Source organism: Lissotriton vulgaris, chromosome 6 (genome assembly GCF_964263255.1).
Source record: "Lissotriton vulgaris chromosome 6, aLisVul1.2, whole genome shotgun sequence".
In the NCBI taxonomy this organism is placed as follows: Eukaryota; Metazoa; Chordata; class Amphibia; order Caudata; family Salamandridae; genus Lissotriton; species Lissotriton vulgaris.
Window position 1 is genome coordinate 1,738,368,698 of NC_141694.1, and position 16,953 is coordinate 1,738,385,650.

Genomic DNA, 16,953 nt, shown 5'->3' on the forward strand with positions numbered 1-16,953 from the left:
CATCTACTACATGCTCAGCTCCTTGTGCGAGCTGCCCCTGCTGGTTATGCTTAAATGGAATACTCCAAACACGAGATGATTGATGGAGTGCTTAAACATTTCAACCACTCACCCCAGTGACAGATCTGGGTTTAATCCATCATCGTTCTTTTGCTCACTATGCCATCCCAGTTTTGACACTGCCATATGAAATTCAGTCTTGAACCTGTTCCTCATGGGAACGGTCCAGCCCAAACTGCTAAGCCAGGTCCTCCCTGGATGGGAAACAAGCATCCTGGGACCGGTTTTTGGGGTTTCACCCTTCATCAGCCAGGCTAGCTTGAATCCAGTGGCACAGCGAGCAAGGGACCCACGTCTGGGCATACCCTTGGCCACTCAGGGCGATTATAGCAAACACAAAAAGATGATGGACAGTGAAACCCTGAACCCGGTCCCAGGATGCTTGTTTCCAGTCCAGGGTGGATTTGGCCTGGCAGTTCGGGCTGCACTGTTCCCATGAGGAACAGGGTCAAGACCATTTTTTATATGGCTGGGACCAAACTGGAGAGGCATAGTGAGCAAAAAAGGATACCTTAAACCCCGATCTATGTCTGGGGGTGAGTGGTTTGAAAAGTTTCAGCACTCCGTTCATCATCTTGTGTTTGCTATGTTCACCCAAAGTGGTCAAGGGTATGCCCAGACGTGGGTCCCTTGCTCGCTGTGCCACCGTTCCCAGGATGCTTGTTCCCGCTCCAGGGAGGACCTGACCTCGCAGTTCAGGCTGGACTGTTCCCATGAGGCACAGGGCCAAGACTGATTTGCATATGGTTGGGTACAAACTGGGGTGGCATAGTGAGCGAAAGAACAATGGATTAAACCCAGATTTGTGACTGGGGGTGAGTGGTTGAAAAGTCTCAGTTGTGTTTGCTAAATGGAATACTGCACTGCATGTAATAAGGAATACTGCTTCCACGAAGGTAAGGTTTTATTGTTAGTTTTATTCCAATGCTGACATCTCCAACACAGAGCTCCCGAAGTATGAGAAGGCTCCAGCAACTGACTAGCCTTTCCCGAGTCTGCACCCATCGTTCCAGCTCAAGATTGTGGAACACTACTCAAAAGAACACACACTGCATATGCATAACACAGAGCATCGTTGCACTACTGAAGCACGCGGGAATGCTGTTATACTACAACTTCTCCCTCCTTTCATAAACTTTAAATATGAACAAACAACAACAAAAAAACTGCAAGCGTAACCTTCACACAAATCTGAAAATTAACAATCTAACCCAAAACATAGTTATCAAACCCGCAAGGCATCTTCCTTTGACGACAACCTACACTAACCCTTGACTGAGACCCATTGATCTCTTGAACACATGCCTTCATGGCAGGAAGGGTGTAATCAGGGAGCACTGGAGTAATGTACTGTGAACCTGTAATGACCGGTTACTCACCGGTAATATTCATTACTCCGAGTCGTAGCCCTCCCCGTCCCAGTCCTAACTACATGAGCATAGCTCCTCCCACCAGAAACTCCCAAGCAACTTGAAACCCATCCCTTCCCTCCAGGCCACACCCATACCCTGAGGCATATAACCCTGTGACCTGCCAATCAACAACCTGTACCCAACAAGCACAAGAAGCCGAAACAGGGAGGGAGGGATGGGAACCTGGACTGGGACGGGGAGGGCTACGACTCGGAGTAATGAATATTACCGGTGAGTAACCGGTCATTACCTCCTCGTCAGCCCTCCCCGTCCCAGTCCTAACTACATGAGCAGATACCAAAGCAATAATCGGCTTCACTCAGTAGCAAAAAACAGACTTTATTAAAGCACAGAAAGTCACACCACCGGAGTAGAACGCAACACAGCGTCCCCAAACCCAGCAGAATCAGTCCCCCCAACCACCAAACGATAATGGGACATAAAGGTGTGCGGAGAACTCCAGGTAGCAGCCCTGCAGATTTCAGCCATGGAAGCCCCCTGAAAACAAGCCCAGGAAGCCGCCACCCCCCGAGTCGACCTTCCCTGAACAGACCCTGGAGCCAACACACCACAGGCCTCATACGCAGCACCCACAGCCCATCGTAGCCAACGACTGAGGGTAGCCCCAGAAGGCTTAAGACCCTGACCAGCCAGGCCAAAGGTCACAAAAAGGGATTCCACCTTACGAAACGGCCCAGTACGCAACAAATAGATCTCAAGAGCCCTCCGAACATCCAAACAGTGCAGCCGCACCTCAACCTCTGAAAGAGGATCAGGACATAAAACAGGCAAAACCAGATCCGCAGAGCAGTGAAAAGAGGAAGGGACCTTGGGAACAAAGGAAGGATCAGGCCGCAGTACCACCCGATCAGGAAAGAAACGTAAAATAGGGGCTGAACGAAGCAAGGAGCCCAACTCCCCAATCCGCCTAGCCGATGTAATAGCCACCAGGAACAGCACCTTGATCGCCAGAAACCTCAAAGACACCTCCAGTAGAGGCTCAAAGGGAGCCTCCTGCAAAGCCCCCAAAACCAGAGGCAGATCCCAACTAGGAGCAAAGGACCGAATGACAGGCTTCTGAAGGAAGCAACTCCGCAACAAACGGGACACCAGGGGAACCACCGGGTCACAGACCGAACCCCGAAAGGCCCGAACAGCAGCCCACTGAGCCCTCAGGGATGACACAGCCAGACCCAAGTCAAAGCCATCCTTCAAAAAGTCCAAGACCAGTACCGGATCCACCTCCAAAGCAGACCACCCACGCGCCGTACACCAAGACTGAAAAGAAACCCAATGCCGGGCATAGGATTTGAGAGTCGAAGGGCGCCTGGCCCTCTGAATAAATTCCGCCACAGAAGGAGAACACCCCAACGCCACAAGGTTCATCCTCTCAACAGCCAACCCGCCAGTCTCAGGCGGACCAGACACTCCAGAGACAGAGGGGGAAATGACAAGGGACAAGGGACCACCGGCAACCTCCAGCAAGGCCCCACTGCCAACTTCAACAACAGAGGGAACCAAGGCCGCCTGGACCAATCCGGAGCCACCAGGATCACCGAAGCCCGATCCAATTTGACCTTCAACAGAACACGCGGCAGCAGGGCAATAGGGGGAAAGGCATACATCAGGCCCCCCTCCCACCGGAAGGACAGGGCATCCACCCTCCAAACCTCGGCAGAGCGAACCAGAGAACAAAACGTCTCCCTCAAGGCGTTCCCCGGGGCCGCAAACAGGTCCACCACCGGGACCCCGAACCGGGCCATCAGGCAACGAAAGACTTCCTGAGACAGGCACATGTCCGACAGGGAGGGAAACACCCTGCTCAGGCGATCCGCCTCCGAGTTCAAAATCCCAGGCAGATGTAAAGCCCTCAGAGACAACAAGTGAGACTCCGCCCACAGGCCTATCCTCTGAGCCAACAAATTGAGGGAAGCCACCCTCGCGCTCCCCTGGCGGTTGATATAACACACCACCACCGTGTTGTCCGACCGCACCATCACATCCCTCTGGAGGACCCAAGGCAGAAAATGAGACAACGCCAACTGAACCGCCTTCAATTCCCGCCAATTTGAGGACCTCTCCGCCTCCGGCACAGACCAAAGACCCTGCACAGACTCCTGACCCAAGACCGCACCCCAACCCAGTTCGCTGGCGTCGGTCGTCAGGACCAACCTCACTTGGGACACAAAGGGCGAGCCCTGTAAGAGGTTCCGATCCACCAGCCACCAGGACAACTCCTGGGCGATGGACACACTCCCCGGAACCAACAGCTCGTAATTCAGAGAGGCCGGATCCCAATGCTCCAGAAGATGATTCACAAGGGGGTATAAGTGTAAGCGGGCCCAAGGAACAATCATCACAGTTGCTGACATCAGCCCCTGAACACGCAACCACTGGCGAGCCGTGGAAGACCGAGCCCCCAACACCTTCTTCAGTTCGTGCACAAGAGTCAGTCTGCGGGGTTCCGACAGGAAGACCTTCCCCAACCTGGTGTTGAACACCCCCCCAATGAACAACAGTTCCTGAGTGGGGTGAAGATGGGATTTTTCCAAGTTCAGAATCCACCCGAACCGTTGAAGGAGACTGCAAACCTCCCGGGAATGTGACTGAGCCTGAAGGAAAGAAGAGGAAGAAATCAGCCAATCGTCCAAGTAAGGGAAAACCTGTATACCCTTAGCATGCAACAAACCCACCAAGGGCGCCAACACTTTAGTAAACACCCTCGGAGAGGCAGACAGGCCAAAGGGCAATACCTGGAACTGGTAGTGATCCACCCCTACACAGAAACGCAGGAACCTCTGGGAATCTGCGTGCACTGGCACATGAAAATAGGCGTCCCGTAGATCGAGAGAAGCCAGGAAATCTCCCACCGACAGGAAGGGAAGAATCAACTGCAGAGTCACCATTTTGAAGGACCGATGAGGGATACACAAGTTCACCGCCTTCAGATCCAGGACCGGACGGAAGTCCCCATTTGGCTTTTGGATCAAAAACAGGATTGAGAAAACCCTCGACCCTGTTGTCTCACAGGCACCCTCACCACAGCACCCTTTGACACCAAGTCCGGAACTCCGTCCAATAGAGCACGACATCTTGCCAGAGACCTGGGAACAGGGGTAGCTTTGAACACATCCACCGGAGGAGTCCCAAATTCTATTCTGTAGCCCAGCCGTACCACCTGTAGAACCCACAGATCCCGAACGAACTCCTCCCAGACAGGTAAAAAAGAGGTGAGGCGACCCCCAACCGGCACCTCCAAGGAATCCATCACATAGTCACGACTTGGAGGGACCTGCAGAAGAGGAAGCACCTTGTTGACCCCGGGACTTGTGGAAGGAAGGGACACCCCGGCCACGTCCCCTACCACGAAAGGGCTGAGCAGCCATCTTAGATTGAAACGCCTGCCCAAAAGCCCGCTTATAACCCGCAAACTTCCCTTTCTGAGAAGAGCGGACCGGAGCCAACAATTTTTTGTCCTCAGCTGTCTTTTTAATCAAAGCTTCCAACGGCTCCCCAAACAGCTTAGAGCCCGTGAAGGGAATCTTCATCACGGCCGCCTTCTGAGCAGCTTCCGCCTTCCAAGACTTAAGCCACAACTGCCTCCTAGCAGCAACCGAGGCCCCAGCAGCCGCCGCCGCAGCACTAAGGGAGTCGAAGGACAAGTCAGCCATGAAACGCAACTGCTGTTCCAACATGGACAAAGACTCAGAGGGATCCTCTTCCTGCATGAGCTGCGCAGAAATACCCTGACAGTCCTTAAGAAGCGACTGAACAAGATAGCTGGTGTAAGCAGCAGACCGAACAGCCAGATTGGAGGCTGCAAAGGACCGCTTCAAGGCCCCCTCGACACGCTTGTCCCCAGGATCAGAAGGCACCGCATCTTCAGACACCACCAGGCTCTGAGACGCCATACCAGCCAGCAGAGAATCCACTTTCACCACAGCCGGAAACTCCTCCGCGAAGCCCTGCAAGGGATACCTCTTAGCCAGAAACCGGGGAAAGGCATGCCTGTCAACATCCTTCCACTCCCCCTCCAGCACCTTCCTCACAGACGTATGAATGGGGAGGCTTTCCGGATCTTTCTTCAGGTAATTGGCGAAGAAGTCTTCAGACTCTCCACCCTCCACAGGATCAGGGAATCCCAGATTGTCTCGAACATGCTGCATAACACAGCGAAGGTCAGCCCCTTGGACAAAACGACCCTTCACTTCCTCATCAGAGTCAACGTCCGGATCTACCTCAGCCGAGGCATCCAATTTCTGTCTCTTAGGCCCCTTGGGATCATGAGCCACAAAGGCCGCCGCCACAGCAGCCTCAATCATTTTTTGAATATTCGCCATGGAAGGAGCAGTGGAAGAACCAGCGACCACCTCCCCATCCTCACAGCCGAGTTCACGCACGTCTGCACCTCTACCCTCCATGTTGTAAACAGGAGAACAGAAATCCAGACCCCAAGATATACCCAGACCAATCAAAGCAAAAATCCCCAAGGGCCAACCAGGGAAAGCCACCTAGACCTGGAGCCAATCCCTACACAGGACCGAAGGCCGGCCTTCAAACCGCCCTATCAGAGAAGACTACCAAACTACAAAAGGAAAAGACTGAACAGGGCCCAACTGTAAGGATACAAAGAAACCCAGAAGACCCCGTCCCAGGAACCAGTGAACCCAGAGGTAAGAACTCCCCAACTCCCCAGCAGAACTCCACAGCAGAGCAGCAAGAGGCCAAGACACGAAATCAAGCCCCATGCAAATCCCTCCAGTAAAAAACGGCAATAAAGCAAAATTGGACCGCCAGTAGAGGGAGCTCCAACAACAGAAACGCGGGGAAGAGAACACTAACCCAGGAAACAATCATCAAAGTCGGACTGAACCTAAATATCGGGCCCCCACGGACCAAACAAAGGCAGTCCCCCCCCCCCCCCCCTCCCCGCAACCCCAGACTCCACCAAGGATTGCAGGAAGCATAAAGAAAAAGGGGAAAAACACGGGCTCGAAGAAACGAGCCCCGAGAGTTACAGACAGAGAAGCCAATCCGGCACGCCCTCGGCGCGCTGAAAAAGCCAGCCACACACCCCCCCCTCCCTCCCCGGGTGTACCGGCTAGAGCAGGGAACGAACCCGGAAGAGGGGAGGCTGCAGCAGGGAGTCACCACCCCACAGCAGGCAGTCCGGACCCCCAACCCCACGGTCCCGCTACAGCAGGGACTCAAAGCAAATGCCTACAAGGTAAAAGAAAAACAGGCACAATAGGGGTTAAAAACGGGCGCTTAGCATCCCGTTCCACACTTACCAGATAGGAGGCCAATTCCAGTGCCCCCCTCGACGAAGACTGCTCGGAAGTGATTCCGCAGAAAAAACAAACAGGTTGTTGATTGGCAGGTCACAGGGTTATATGCCTCAGGGTATGGGTGTGGCCTGGAGGGAAGGGATGGGTTTCAAGTTGCTTGGGAGTTTCTGGTGGGAGGAGCTATGCTCATGTAGTTAGGACTGGGACGGGGAGGGCTGACGAGGAGGTAATGGCTCCAGAACAACCCTCTCTCATGCACTTTGAAGTATCTGAAGAAGAATCCTGAAATAGACTGGGCCAATCACAACATTCAACCTCAACAACTTCTTCAACGCACTCGCCTGAGAATCAGTGAGGCGCACAAGCTTCCTCTTGTTCCACCAGCCTTTGTTCGTGAGAAGTGCTGCCCCTCTGCTCTGCTCACATTCGTCACGTGAACTGGAGAGGAAAACCTCATCAAACCTTTGGATACTTTTTTAGTATTTTTTAAAAGGACCTAGTCATTTATCTCATGGTCCACATTCTTGAAACATTTACCATCATGCACCTTCACCTTCTTGGCATGCTGCTTCTGCATCACTTGGGAAGCAACCAGTTTAGAATCATTACTTGCACCCCCAACATCATGTTTATTCTGTTGCCATTCAGGATACAAATCTGTGTGTGCTTTCCTCTGCCTCAGGAGAGTAAAAGGTGGCACGCCAATCGTGCAGAATGGAGAAATGTTATACTACCACGCTTTAGCATCAACAAATGAATGCACATCCTGGCGTGACGACAAAGTTGCTTGTATCCCCTCTTTCACAAATCTATGTATCCACTCAATCAAACCGTTAGAAGGTGGGGAATACAAGGCAACCTTGAAATGTTTAACATCATTGACTGCCAAAAATGTGCACATCTTGTGAGACACAAAATGTGTGCCATTATCCACCACAATCACAGAGGGGGAATCCTCAATAGCAAAAATCTTCTTCAAATATGTAATAGCATTGTTGGTACTAGGTGGATCACAAAACATATGGTACAACCATTTGGAGTGATAGTCAATCAACAAAGTGAGAAACTTGATCTCACTGGGCAAAAATATTATACGGACCCAAAAAATCCAACCCGACCTTTCTCCATGTTTGTATGGAAAAGGGACAGGGTGAAGAGGAGTATCCATCAGCATCCACCTTTTGTCAGACACCGGACATTCACTATAATAATCTATCACAAATGTAACCTGAACCTGTAGGGAAGACCACCAATAATACAACTTAATAAGTTGGCATGTCTTTGCTATGCCTAAGTGGCCACAATGCGCATACTTTATAATGTCCTTTCTAAGACTCTCTGGAGGAACAAATAAATCATGCCACATTACAATGTCATTGACAATAGACAACTCAGAAGGCTTGCTTAACATTGGTGTCCTTATCATAAGCCATCAACTATGATTGCTCCGATACAGGAGTACACTCCTTAACAGCATCCTAGGCTGGCACAACACATTCAGTGTCCTCTATACCAACAGCATCACAATCGTCAGACACAGCCATACATGACAAGCAGTCCGCCCTGACGGTTTTCCCTCCAGGCAGGTGCTTAATAGAAAGTGAAACTCTTGCAGTTTTGACAAAAACCTCACCAGCCTAGCTGAGGCTTTCCTAACCCAGTTCCATTCAAAATGTGCATATGAGGTTTGTGGTCAGTAAACATCTCAAACTCGCAGCCCCAACTGTAACTCCTAAACTTGTCAATCGCCCACACACAAGCTAGATCCTCACGTTCAATGGTACTATACTGGGTCTCCGATGGTCTCAGCATCCAGGAAGCAAAGGCTATGGTATTCTCCTTCCTAGCAACCCACTACCCCAAAATTGCCCCCAAACCAGTGAGACTTGCATTCACCATACGAAAACACTTATAGTCATCCTGAAAAGAATGTAAAGAAGGCACTCCCACAATCACTTTCTTAACTGTGTCAAAAGTCTGAGTAAGTTCATCAGACCAAACAAACTGAGCCCTTCGTCAACAAAGCACAGAAGGGCTCACCTGTTTGTGCATAACCATGCACAAATCATGCGTAGTACTCCGCTAATCCTAAGAAGGATCAAAGAGCCTCCTTATCACTGGGACATGCAGCGTCACTAATAGTTTTAATCAAGGATAATTTAGGTTTGATACCCTCTGAGGATACAGTGTGACCCAAATAGTCTAGTTGCTGCGTACCAAACTTGCACTTGTCCATCCTAATCATCATAACTGCCTTGTCAAATTCAAACTAGACGTCAGTAAGCATCTTCATGTACGTCTCCCAATCGGAAGCAAACACCAAAATGTCACCCTGATCGGCCTGGACCCCGGGATGTCCCCAAAAAGATTTTCCATCGACTTTTGGAAGACACTGGCCACGGAGGCCAAGCCAAAAAGCAACCAGAGCTATTTGTAAACTCCAAAAGGAGTAACAAAAGTGGTGATTTCCTGTGAAAACAGTCAGGGGTATTTGGTGGCACACTGAACGCAAGTTGATCATAGAGAAAAATCTGGCACCACCCAAACTGGCAAAAAGTTGCTGTATTTTGGGGAGCGGATGACTGTCAAGCAGGTGGTTCTCTTCAAAGAACGCAAGTCTGAACAGAGTCTGACCTCCCCAGACTTTTTCCTAACTACCACAATGGGAGAAATCCATTCCCAGGAGTCACACTGTGCTATCACACCTTCATCACATAAGGATTTAAGAACAAACTTAAGTTCATCTCTCGCACTAAGGAGAAGAGGACGCACCTTGTGAACAACGGCTTGAGCGTCCGACTTAAGTCGGATTTGGTGTTGGAAACCCTTGATTGTTCCAAGTTTGTCAGCAAACAAACTCAGAAACCGGTCTAACACCTTTTTGACGTCCGATGAGCGTTCTTCAACTCCGACACAACCCAGATGAAAATGTTCATCATGATGATCAACCACAACATAGTCATCAGGCACCTTTGCCAATACGATGGGGTGATTCGAACCCGTAACTAAGTATAAATCCATTTTGCTAGGTCCTGCCAACCAATTATGCTGTGACCTTTAACAGCCACATAGACTTTGGTACAAAGAGACCTTCCTAAACACTCCACCCTGGACATGAAATATTCCAACATGTCTATGTCAGACTCGCCTAATGCTGTAGGTTCACATCTGTCTGAGTTAAAGCAACACTTCCTTTCAACTTGCAAAGGAACATGAGTTCTGATAAAATTGTTATCAGAGAGCCCGAATCAGCCATGACTGGCACCTCAATTATTCCAAACAAGACGTCACAGCAAGGTCCTTTGACCTTCTTTGAGTCAAACACAGCATTACATTACACATTATACAATTGCTCAGAACACATTTCAACAGCATGAGTGATATTAATGCTGCTTACCCTTGTAGATTTCCTTCCAGATCTAAACACATCTTGGAGTGGCCAATTTCTTTGCAAAGAATGCAATTCTTACTCAAAGCAGGACAGATGGGATTATTACTAAGATGTGACCTGGAACCCCACCTAAAGCAAGAAGTGAACCCTTCTTAAAAGATTGCCTAACTTGTCTGGGCAAGCTCACAGAATCTGCTTCGCACTCCCCAGAAAGCCCTCACAGCGTTAACCGCATGCTCATTAAGAAGAGCCCTAGATGTAGCCATTGACCACTCAATGCTTGTAGCAATGTCAATTGTTTCCATGAGTGTTGGTTTCCTGACACTAAGAAGGCGCTCGTGAATCCTCTTGGAAAAACAAGCAAAAACAAATTGATCATGAATGTAAATGTCAGTGTGTGCCTCAAATTCACAGGTGGCTGCCAACACTCATAATGCCGAAATATATTGATCCAAACTTTCCTCTGCACTTTGCCTCCTCATGAAAAAGTTATGTCTCGCCAACATTTTACTTGGCTCCTTGTCATATTGGTTCCCCATGAGGGCCAATACCTCCTTGTATGCATCCCAGTGCTCACTGTCACCAGCACTTCCTTGGGGTGGAGCAATTGATGGTATATTCTCAAAAACCTGTTGCGCAGCAAGACCCAGACAGCCGTATAGGATTGCAACTTTGTGTGCAGGTGGGAACTGGACAGCATCAATTGCCACAAGATGACTTTTCAAAGATTTTTACCCACTGCCGCCATCTAACACTGGGCTTTCCTGGCTGTTGTATGAAGGGAGGAGCCTGCTCAAATGGCTGGGAAGTAGCCATGATGTAGTCAGCAACAAAACACCAAAGAAAATAGTTACATAAAATGAATAGATCGTAGCAATCAAGAGAGGGTGAAGAAAAAGGAAAAGGAAATTCTTTTTAATATAGCCAACAAATCAGAATATGTAGATAACAAGAAAAAGTTAAGGTGAGCCTGTCACCAAAAAGTGTAGGCTAGAAAGGTAGACAGAAAGAAATAATATAAATATGTCACAGAAGAGGTGGCCTATCACTGCAAAGACAGGCCGGTAATGAGAGACAAAATAAGTAGCTTAAAATAAGGGCGTGCATGTCACTGCGAGTGCAGGCAAGCCTGGATCCTTCTTGTGGACCAGGAGTACCAGGAATGTCAGCAACGCTGGAGCACCCGGCAAAAGTGGTCAGGTCTGGGCCTTAACACAGAGCCCAAACTAAGATGGCTGCTAATGCTCATGTCTTGACATGTTGACGTTGTGTTTCCAAGGATCAGCACCCGCCATGCCTCGGTCCAATGATGCAGTGCTGAGCCGGCCAGCAGACGCTGATTGAATAAAAGATTGAATAAAAAATTGCATACTACACTGCACTACTTCCCTTAATTTGTAGATCTAATTTGCTGCCTAGGCATTCATTGTATTCAAACACCGTCTGTTGTGATGGTCTTCCCACTTCTACCATGGAGAATGGGCCCACTCTTTACTTGGAACCTTGTTGGTTCCTTATCGTAACTTCAAAGGATCGCTGTTAAATAACCATCCACAAGTTAATCGATTTCAATCTTCTTTATTTTTTTAATCATAAGTTCTTCAAAATGTCGATATTTTCAATTCATAATATTCATCACATGAGAATCATCACCCAATGCATTTCGGGTCACGAATTGGACTCTTCTTCAGGGGTCTGTGTAAATTAAACAGGAAGCTAAATTAATCATCAATCTCAAAATGAAATGTCAAAAAACAAACAATAAGCATGTCATAACTGCTCTAGTTGTGGTCTAATAAAAAGAATTCTAAACCTCTATTGTTCACTTTCCTCATCAAATAGTGAATGCGCCATTACTGTGTGCTGTATGAAATCTCAAGCTACATCTGAATTATTGTAAAGTGTTATGAGTTAAAGGACCATAGATGCATTAATGTTCACCCCAGTAATTCTAAATACTCACTGTGTGTGTGCCTGTCGATAAATACAATATGCTAACGGTAACGCTAACCGCACTAAACCTGCTCCGCGCAACTATTTGCCAGCAAGAAAACTCACTCTGCGTGTATCACTGTAGTGATTACAGCGTTCTACAGCCCGGCTAGTCTAGGTGTGCTACGGCACAATTACACCGAAATGCGAAAACGGATGACTTACTTCAGATTCACAAACGGATCTGCTTCGAGTTAACCAGCGTTCGCGCCCATTTTTACAGGAAATTATCCTGCCCCTACGTAAGACATACGAAGTGACGTGGTCACGTGGCCATATGTCTTAGAAATTTTAAAGTGACAGCGTCCGTGTTAGAGCGCGTGTCTGATAAAATTATCCATCCCCTTCCTCCATTCCGACATAGATGGTCGCTCGGGAGCCCTCCAGTGTTTCGCCACATCTCTCCTTGCCACCACGAATCCCAAATTACAGAAGTGTAACTTTGCCCATGGAACATCTACATCATTGGGTATACCCAAAAGGACAGTATTGTTCCAACAACACTACCCAATTTGTGTATTCTTTTTCCCCAATATGAGTGTATGGTCAGGCAGGTCCATAAGGTATGAAATATACAAACAAACTCAGAATCAACCAGGAAAAATCTAAAGTCATGTGTATCAGCACTCGCAAAACGAACACAACGAACAACTGGTTCTTGGACTCAAGGAAGCTGGACGTTGTAAGCGAATATAGATGCTTGGGGGTCATTTTAGACTCCAAGGGCAGCTTCCAGCCACAATGCGAGGCCATAAAAAAGAGATGATTAATGACAGCAGTATATCTAAGAAACCTAACAAACAAGATCACTGGATCAAGCCTCCTGCCCCTAATAAAAGTGATTCAGGCAAAACTGATTCCATCTATCACCTACATAAGCGAAGCGATGAGAGGAAGGGACGCTGAAACAGTAGATGGTACGCTAGCAAGAGCATTGCGCATGATCTTTGGCTTGCCGAGGTACACATCAGCTGCGCAGATGAGGCTCGAACTAGGGCTCACACAGGAAGAGCTGGCACGCAAAGGAGTATATTTAAAAAGCTGGTACAAAATAAGCAGGGGAGAAGCAAAAACACTCAACGCTCTTCTGTGGAAGGAACTGCAAACTAAAGAAAACTGCCCAGCAAGGTTTCACCTGAAGGACGCAATCAAACCGTTGGGCTACATCAATTATGGGATCTCCCAGGGCCCTTGGTGGGCATCAAAAAAGCAGTAAACAACATAGTCAGAAAAGAATCTCTCTTGCAGGACAAAGCCTCGCTGGCGGAGCGAGCACATGGCTGGCTAACTATACAATCTTACACCAAACTCAGGCCCCAAACATATCTTCAGACCAGCTTCACCAAAAAGACAAAAGAGAAGTTTTGAACTTTTGCTAAGGACTGTTGCCCTCTGCAAATAATTTGGCCCCTTGGCTGAGCCCCTCAATGCCAGCGAAGTGCCGCCTTTGTGGTAACGGCGAAGTACATATCATACACCTCATCATCATCTGTAAGGACCCGCTACAAGAATGCTGGACTCTTTTGAGACCACTATTCAATAAAAAATGGAAAAGGTCATGCAGGCTGTAGTGTAGTTCCTATATTCCCAATAGGCTCTGCGCATTGGAATAACATAAACGATAGTTTAGACGTAGGACTGAAGTCGACTAGGTCTCTTTTGAATATGTTAGACTTAATTTGTGGATGCCAGCTAGCTCAGAGGTCACTAGAAACTTTCTCAAATACACAAGAAGGGATTAGTTTCTGACAACCATATAACATGACACCTTTGTTCCCCAAGAATAAGGAATATATCTCCAGAGTCGCGGAAACAATAGATGGCTATTTCACTCAGTCAATTGTGCATGCTTAGTTTCACCAGAAGTGCAGAGAAATAGAGAGACGGGCGTTTTCAATAAAAAGGTTATTTATTGAGCAGTCTTCTTTCTCATGCAAGAGAAGTGAATTGGTACAATCGCAATACTTGTCATAAAGTAAAGTGCGTACAGTAAAAGGAGTATTATGAAATAAACTGTAAAAGCATTTATATGGTTTCTAAGCCATAAGATACTTAAAAGGGATAAAATACATACAATGATAAAAGATGACTAAACGTACTCAACTGGTGCTTCTAAGATACGCCTACCCCGGTGTACCTAACCTAAGCCTAGTACATGGGAAGGAGTAAGTGAGATGTAGCTTGAGTTAAAATAGTTTTTGCCAAGAATCTATCCAAGAATTCTCTAACGGTCTAATCAGCTCCGTACCTTGTTTATAGAATGTAGGAGGTCTTGTATCTCTCTCTCAGGACTCAATATCCCAGTAACCTGCAAGGGTAGCCGGGAAACACCGGAGCTGGATTTCTCAGCAAGGGAAAAGACAGCGTCTCTCTCAGTGCGTCAGCTGGAGGGTCGGCTTCCTTCGGCACTCGCTACAGCACGGCATCGGGCAAGTAGTGAGTCAATCTGCTCCAAACCACTGTGTGTTTTGCTAGGGCAGATGCTGGTATATTTATACCTGGAAGGGGCCGAGTTTGACGTAAGGTTGGACATAATACGTCACTAAGAACTCGCAGTTCTTTTAGGACTCCAGGAGTTCTAGGACAAATCAATACTGAAGCAGGGGAAAGTCCCGGACTGCTGGAGGTTTGGTCTCTCCAAGAACTCGTTGTGATTTCTAGGAATCTGTGGAAGTAGCCATGCGTATTTGGAATACATTAGCTGTGTCTAAATATGGTTATGATTCTGATGCCTATATAAGGATATGATGAGTTATACCTATATAAGGGCATGAATCGGGAAAATTACACTAGAGCCCTAGATTCGTCTACAACAAGGCAAGCAGTCTTGGCATGCTTCTCCGGCGATGAAGTCCAACTGAGCTGCTGATTAAAAATATCCTGAAGCTGTAGATGCCCACCTTAATAAAGTGATAGAATAAACAGAAAAAGTCAAATTAGTCTGGTTGTAGAGCAGAATCCAGCACCACAATCCTCATGAAGAATGCATTGCACTCGCATTAGTGGAAAAGTAGGAAGGACAGTGACGGAACCCAGCGCAACCTTTGTACCCTTACAGCCAAAGTAATCGGATGGCAACAAGGGTCTAGTAGGTATCTTAGTGTTCATTGAGCTTTACTGCTACAAACCCTAAAACTTTGAACAGCTAATGGTCAGAGCTCAAGAATCAAATAACTGCGGCTTAGATGTCTCCCTGAAACTTATTGTTCTTCAAGCAATCAATTGCTTGCGTTGCTACAGGGGCACTATTGGGATTTCCTTCTTCTTTTTTCCTCCTATTCTACTGTTCATTTTCTTGGGCGGGACTAAGCAAGCACAAGTTTATGCAGAGGAGCAACTCTTGTGGCCCAGGCACATTAAGGACTGAAATAATTAACTGAATTCGAATGGGAATACAAGTTAGCCCAACCATGCAAAGTTTTTAATGGCATGACAGAATTGAGCCAGTTCTTAGGCCAATCTTACACTCTGCCCGTATTTTAATAGTTTTAGCTTTAGTACTTTTTAATAGCAGTTCTAACTCATAGCTTACCATAGTATTGTCATAATTTGTTACTGCTGTTTCGAAACATGAAACTGTTTTAATTGATGATGGTTTGTAACGGTTTTGGTTAACTGTGCAATAAAGTATTACCTTACCGTTACCATAGGGTATGAAAGAAATCTCCTCTCTGCCTTTGCATCTCAAACACTCTGATGACATCGCCTTCTCGATTCTGTGCAGGCATGTGCAATCGAAGTAAACCCTATGGAGGATTTTAAATTAGATGAGTTTCAATCTGGACTTAATTGTCACTTCTTTCGGGTGCATCAGGGATGCCTCCCAATCTAAATTGTCTAATTCCCCTAGATCAGATTCCCACTTAGCCCTCAACTTCTTCAAGGTATCTGGTGCATTATTGTTAATCGTCCTATAAACTGAAAAGACAGTTTTTTACGTCAGCTGTCCCATTTAGACCCTGCCTTCTAGCGGTGCATATTCAGGAATTTCCAGAGCTATACCTTCCAACCTCCATGAATGTTGTGTGTTCTGGAGTTGATAGTCTCTCTGAAGGAAATGGATGGAGATAATGCCCCCTTTCTCAATGAGGTCCCCCACCTTGGAAATACCCATGAAGTTCAGGTTTCAAAACCTTGAAGGTTCCCAGCTCCTTGAAGTACACCCCCATCCACAATGGATTCTCTCGAGCAACCTTTCGAACCCACTAGATTAATTTGTTCTAACGCAGGCCTCAAACACTACTTGCGTCACTGGGAGGAACTGCCCCCAATTTCTAAAATGGGTAGCACTCTAATATCATGCCCTTATGGCTGCAGTGCAGATGAATGGGGTTCTCTATGCTGACTTTCTCATACATTTCTATACTGCCACAGCCAGCCAGTAACAAAATGTCCTTCTCAGAGGAGGATATAAATGTTGTGATGATAAAGAGTGATCCTGCGGATGGCAAGGACCTTTTGACCACAAGCCAGGAACGTGATTCTGACACCTGCTCTGCCTTGGGGGAATGTCTTTATTCTTCATTTGGATTAATGACTTTTTTTTTAACATTTGATATTCTTTACGACTTTTAAAAATGTGTTTTCAGACTGGATCTGCTGGACAATGTGTTATATATAATTCTGCTGATTTTCCCTCATATATATAAATAAGTAAAAATAAGAAAGTAACAATAAATAAAAAATAAAAAAATATATATATATATATATATATATATATATATATATATATATATATATATATATTCAGAATAAGAATCCAGATTTCACAGTTTCGGCAACTGAAAGCATCCAGGCACTCACGAACAGG

The 16,953-nt window shown here is 47.0% G+C and overlaps 1 protein-coding gene across 1 annotated transcript; it reads right to left on the reverse strand.

The window, feature by feature from the left end:
- Positions 1-4,599: 4,599 nt before the first annotated feature.
- On the reverse strand, positions 4,600-5,893 carry LOC147709400 (lamina-associated polypeptide 2, isoforms alpha/zeta-like). Its single transcript, XM_086925475.1, has one exon. It carries the CDS (start codon positions 5,891-5,893, stop codon positions 4,748-4,750), a length of 1,146 nt encoding a protein of 381 aa, XP_086781601.1. The 3' UTR covers positions 4,600-4,747.
- Between the last annotated feature and the right edge of the window lie 11,060 nt (positions 5,894-16,953).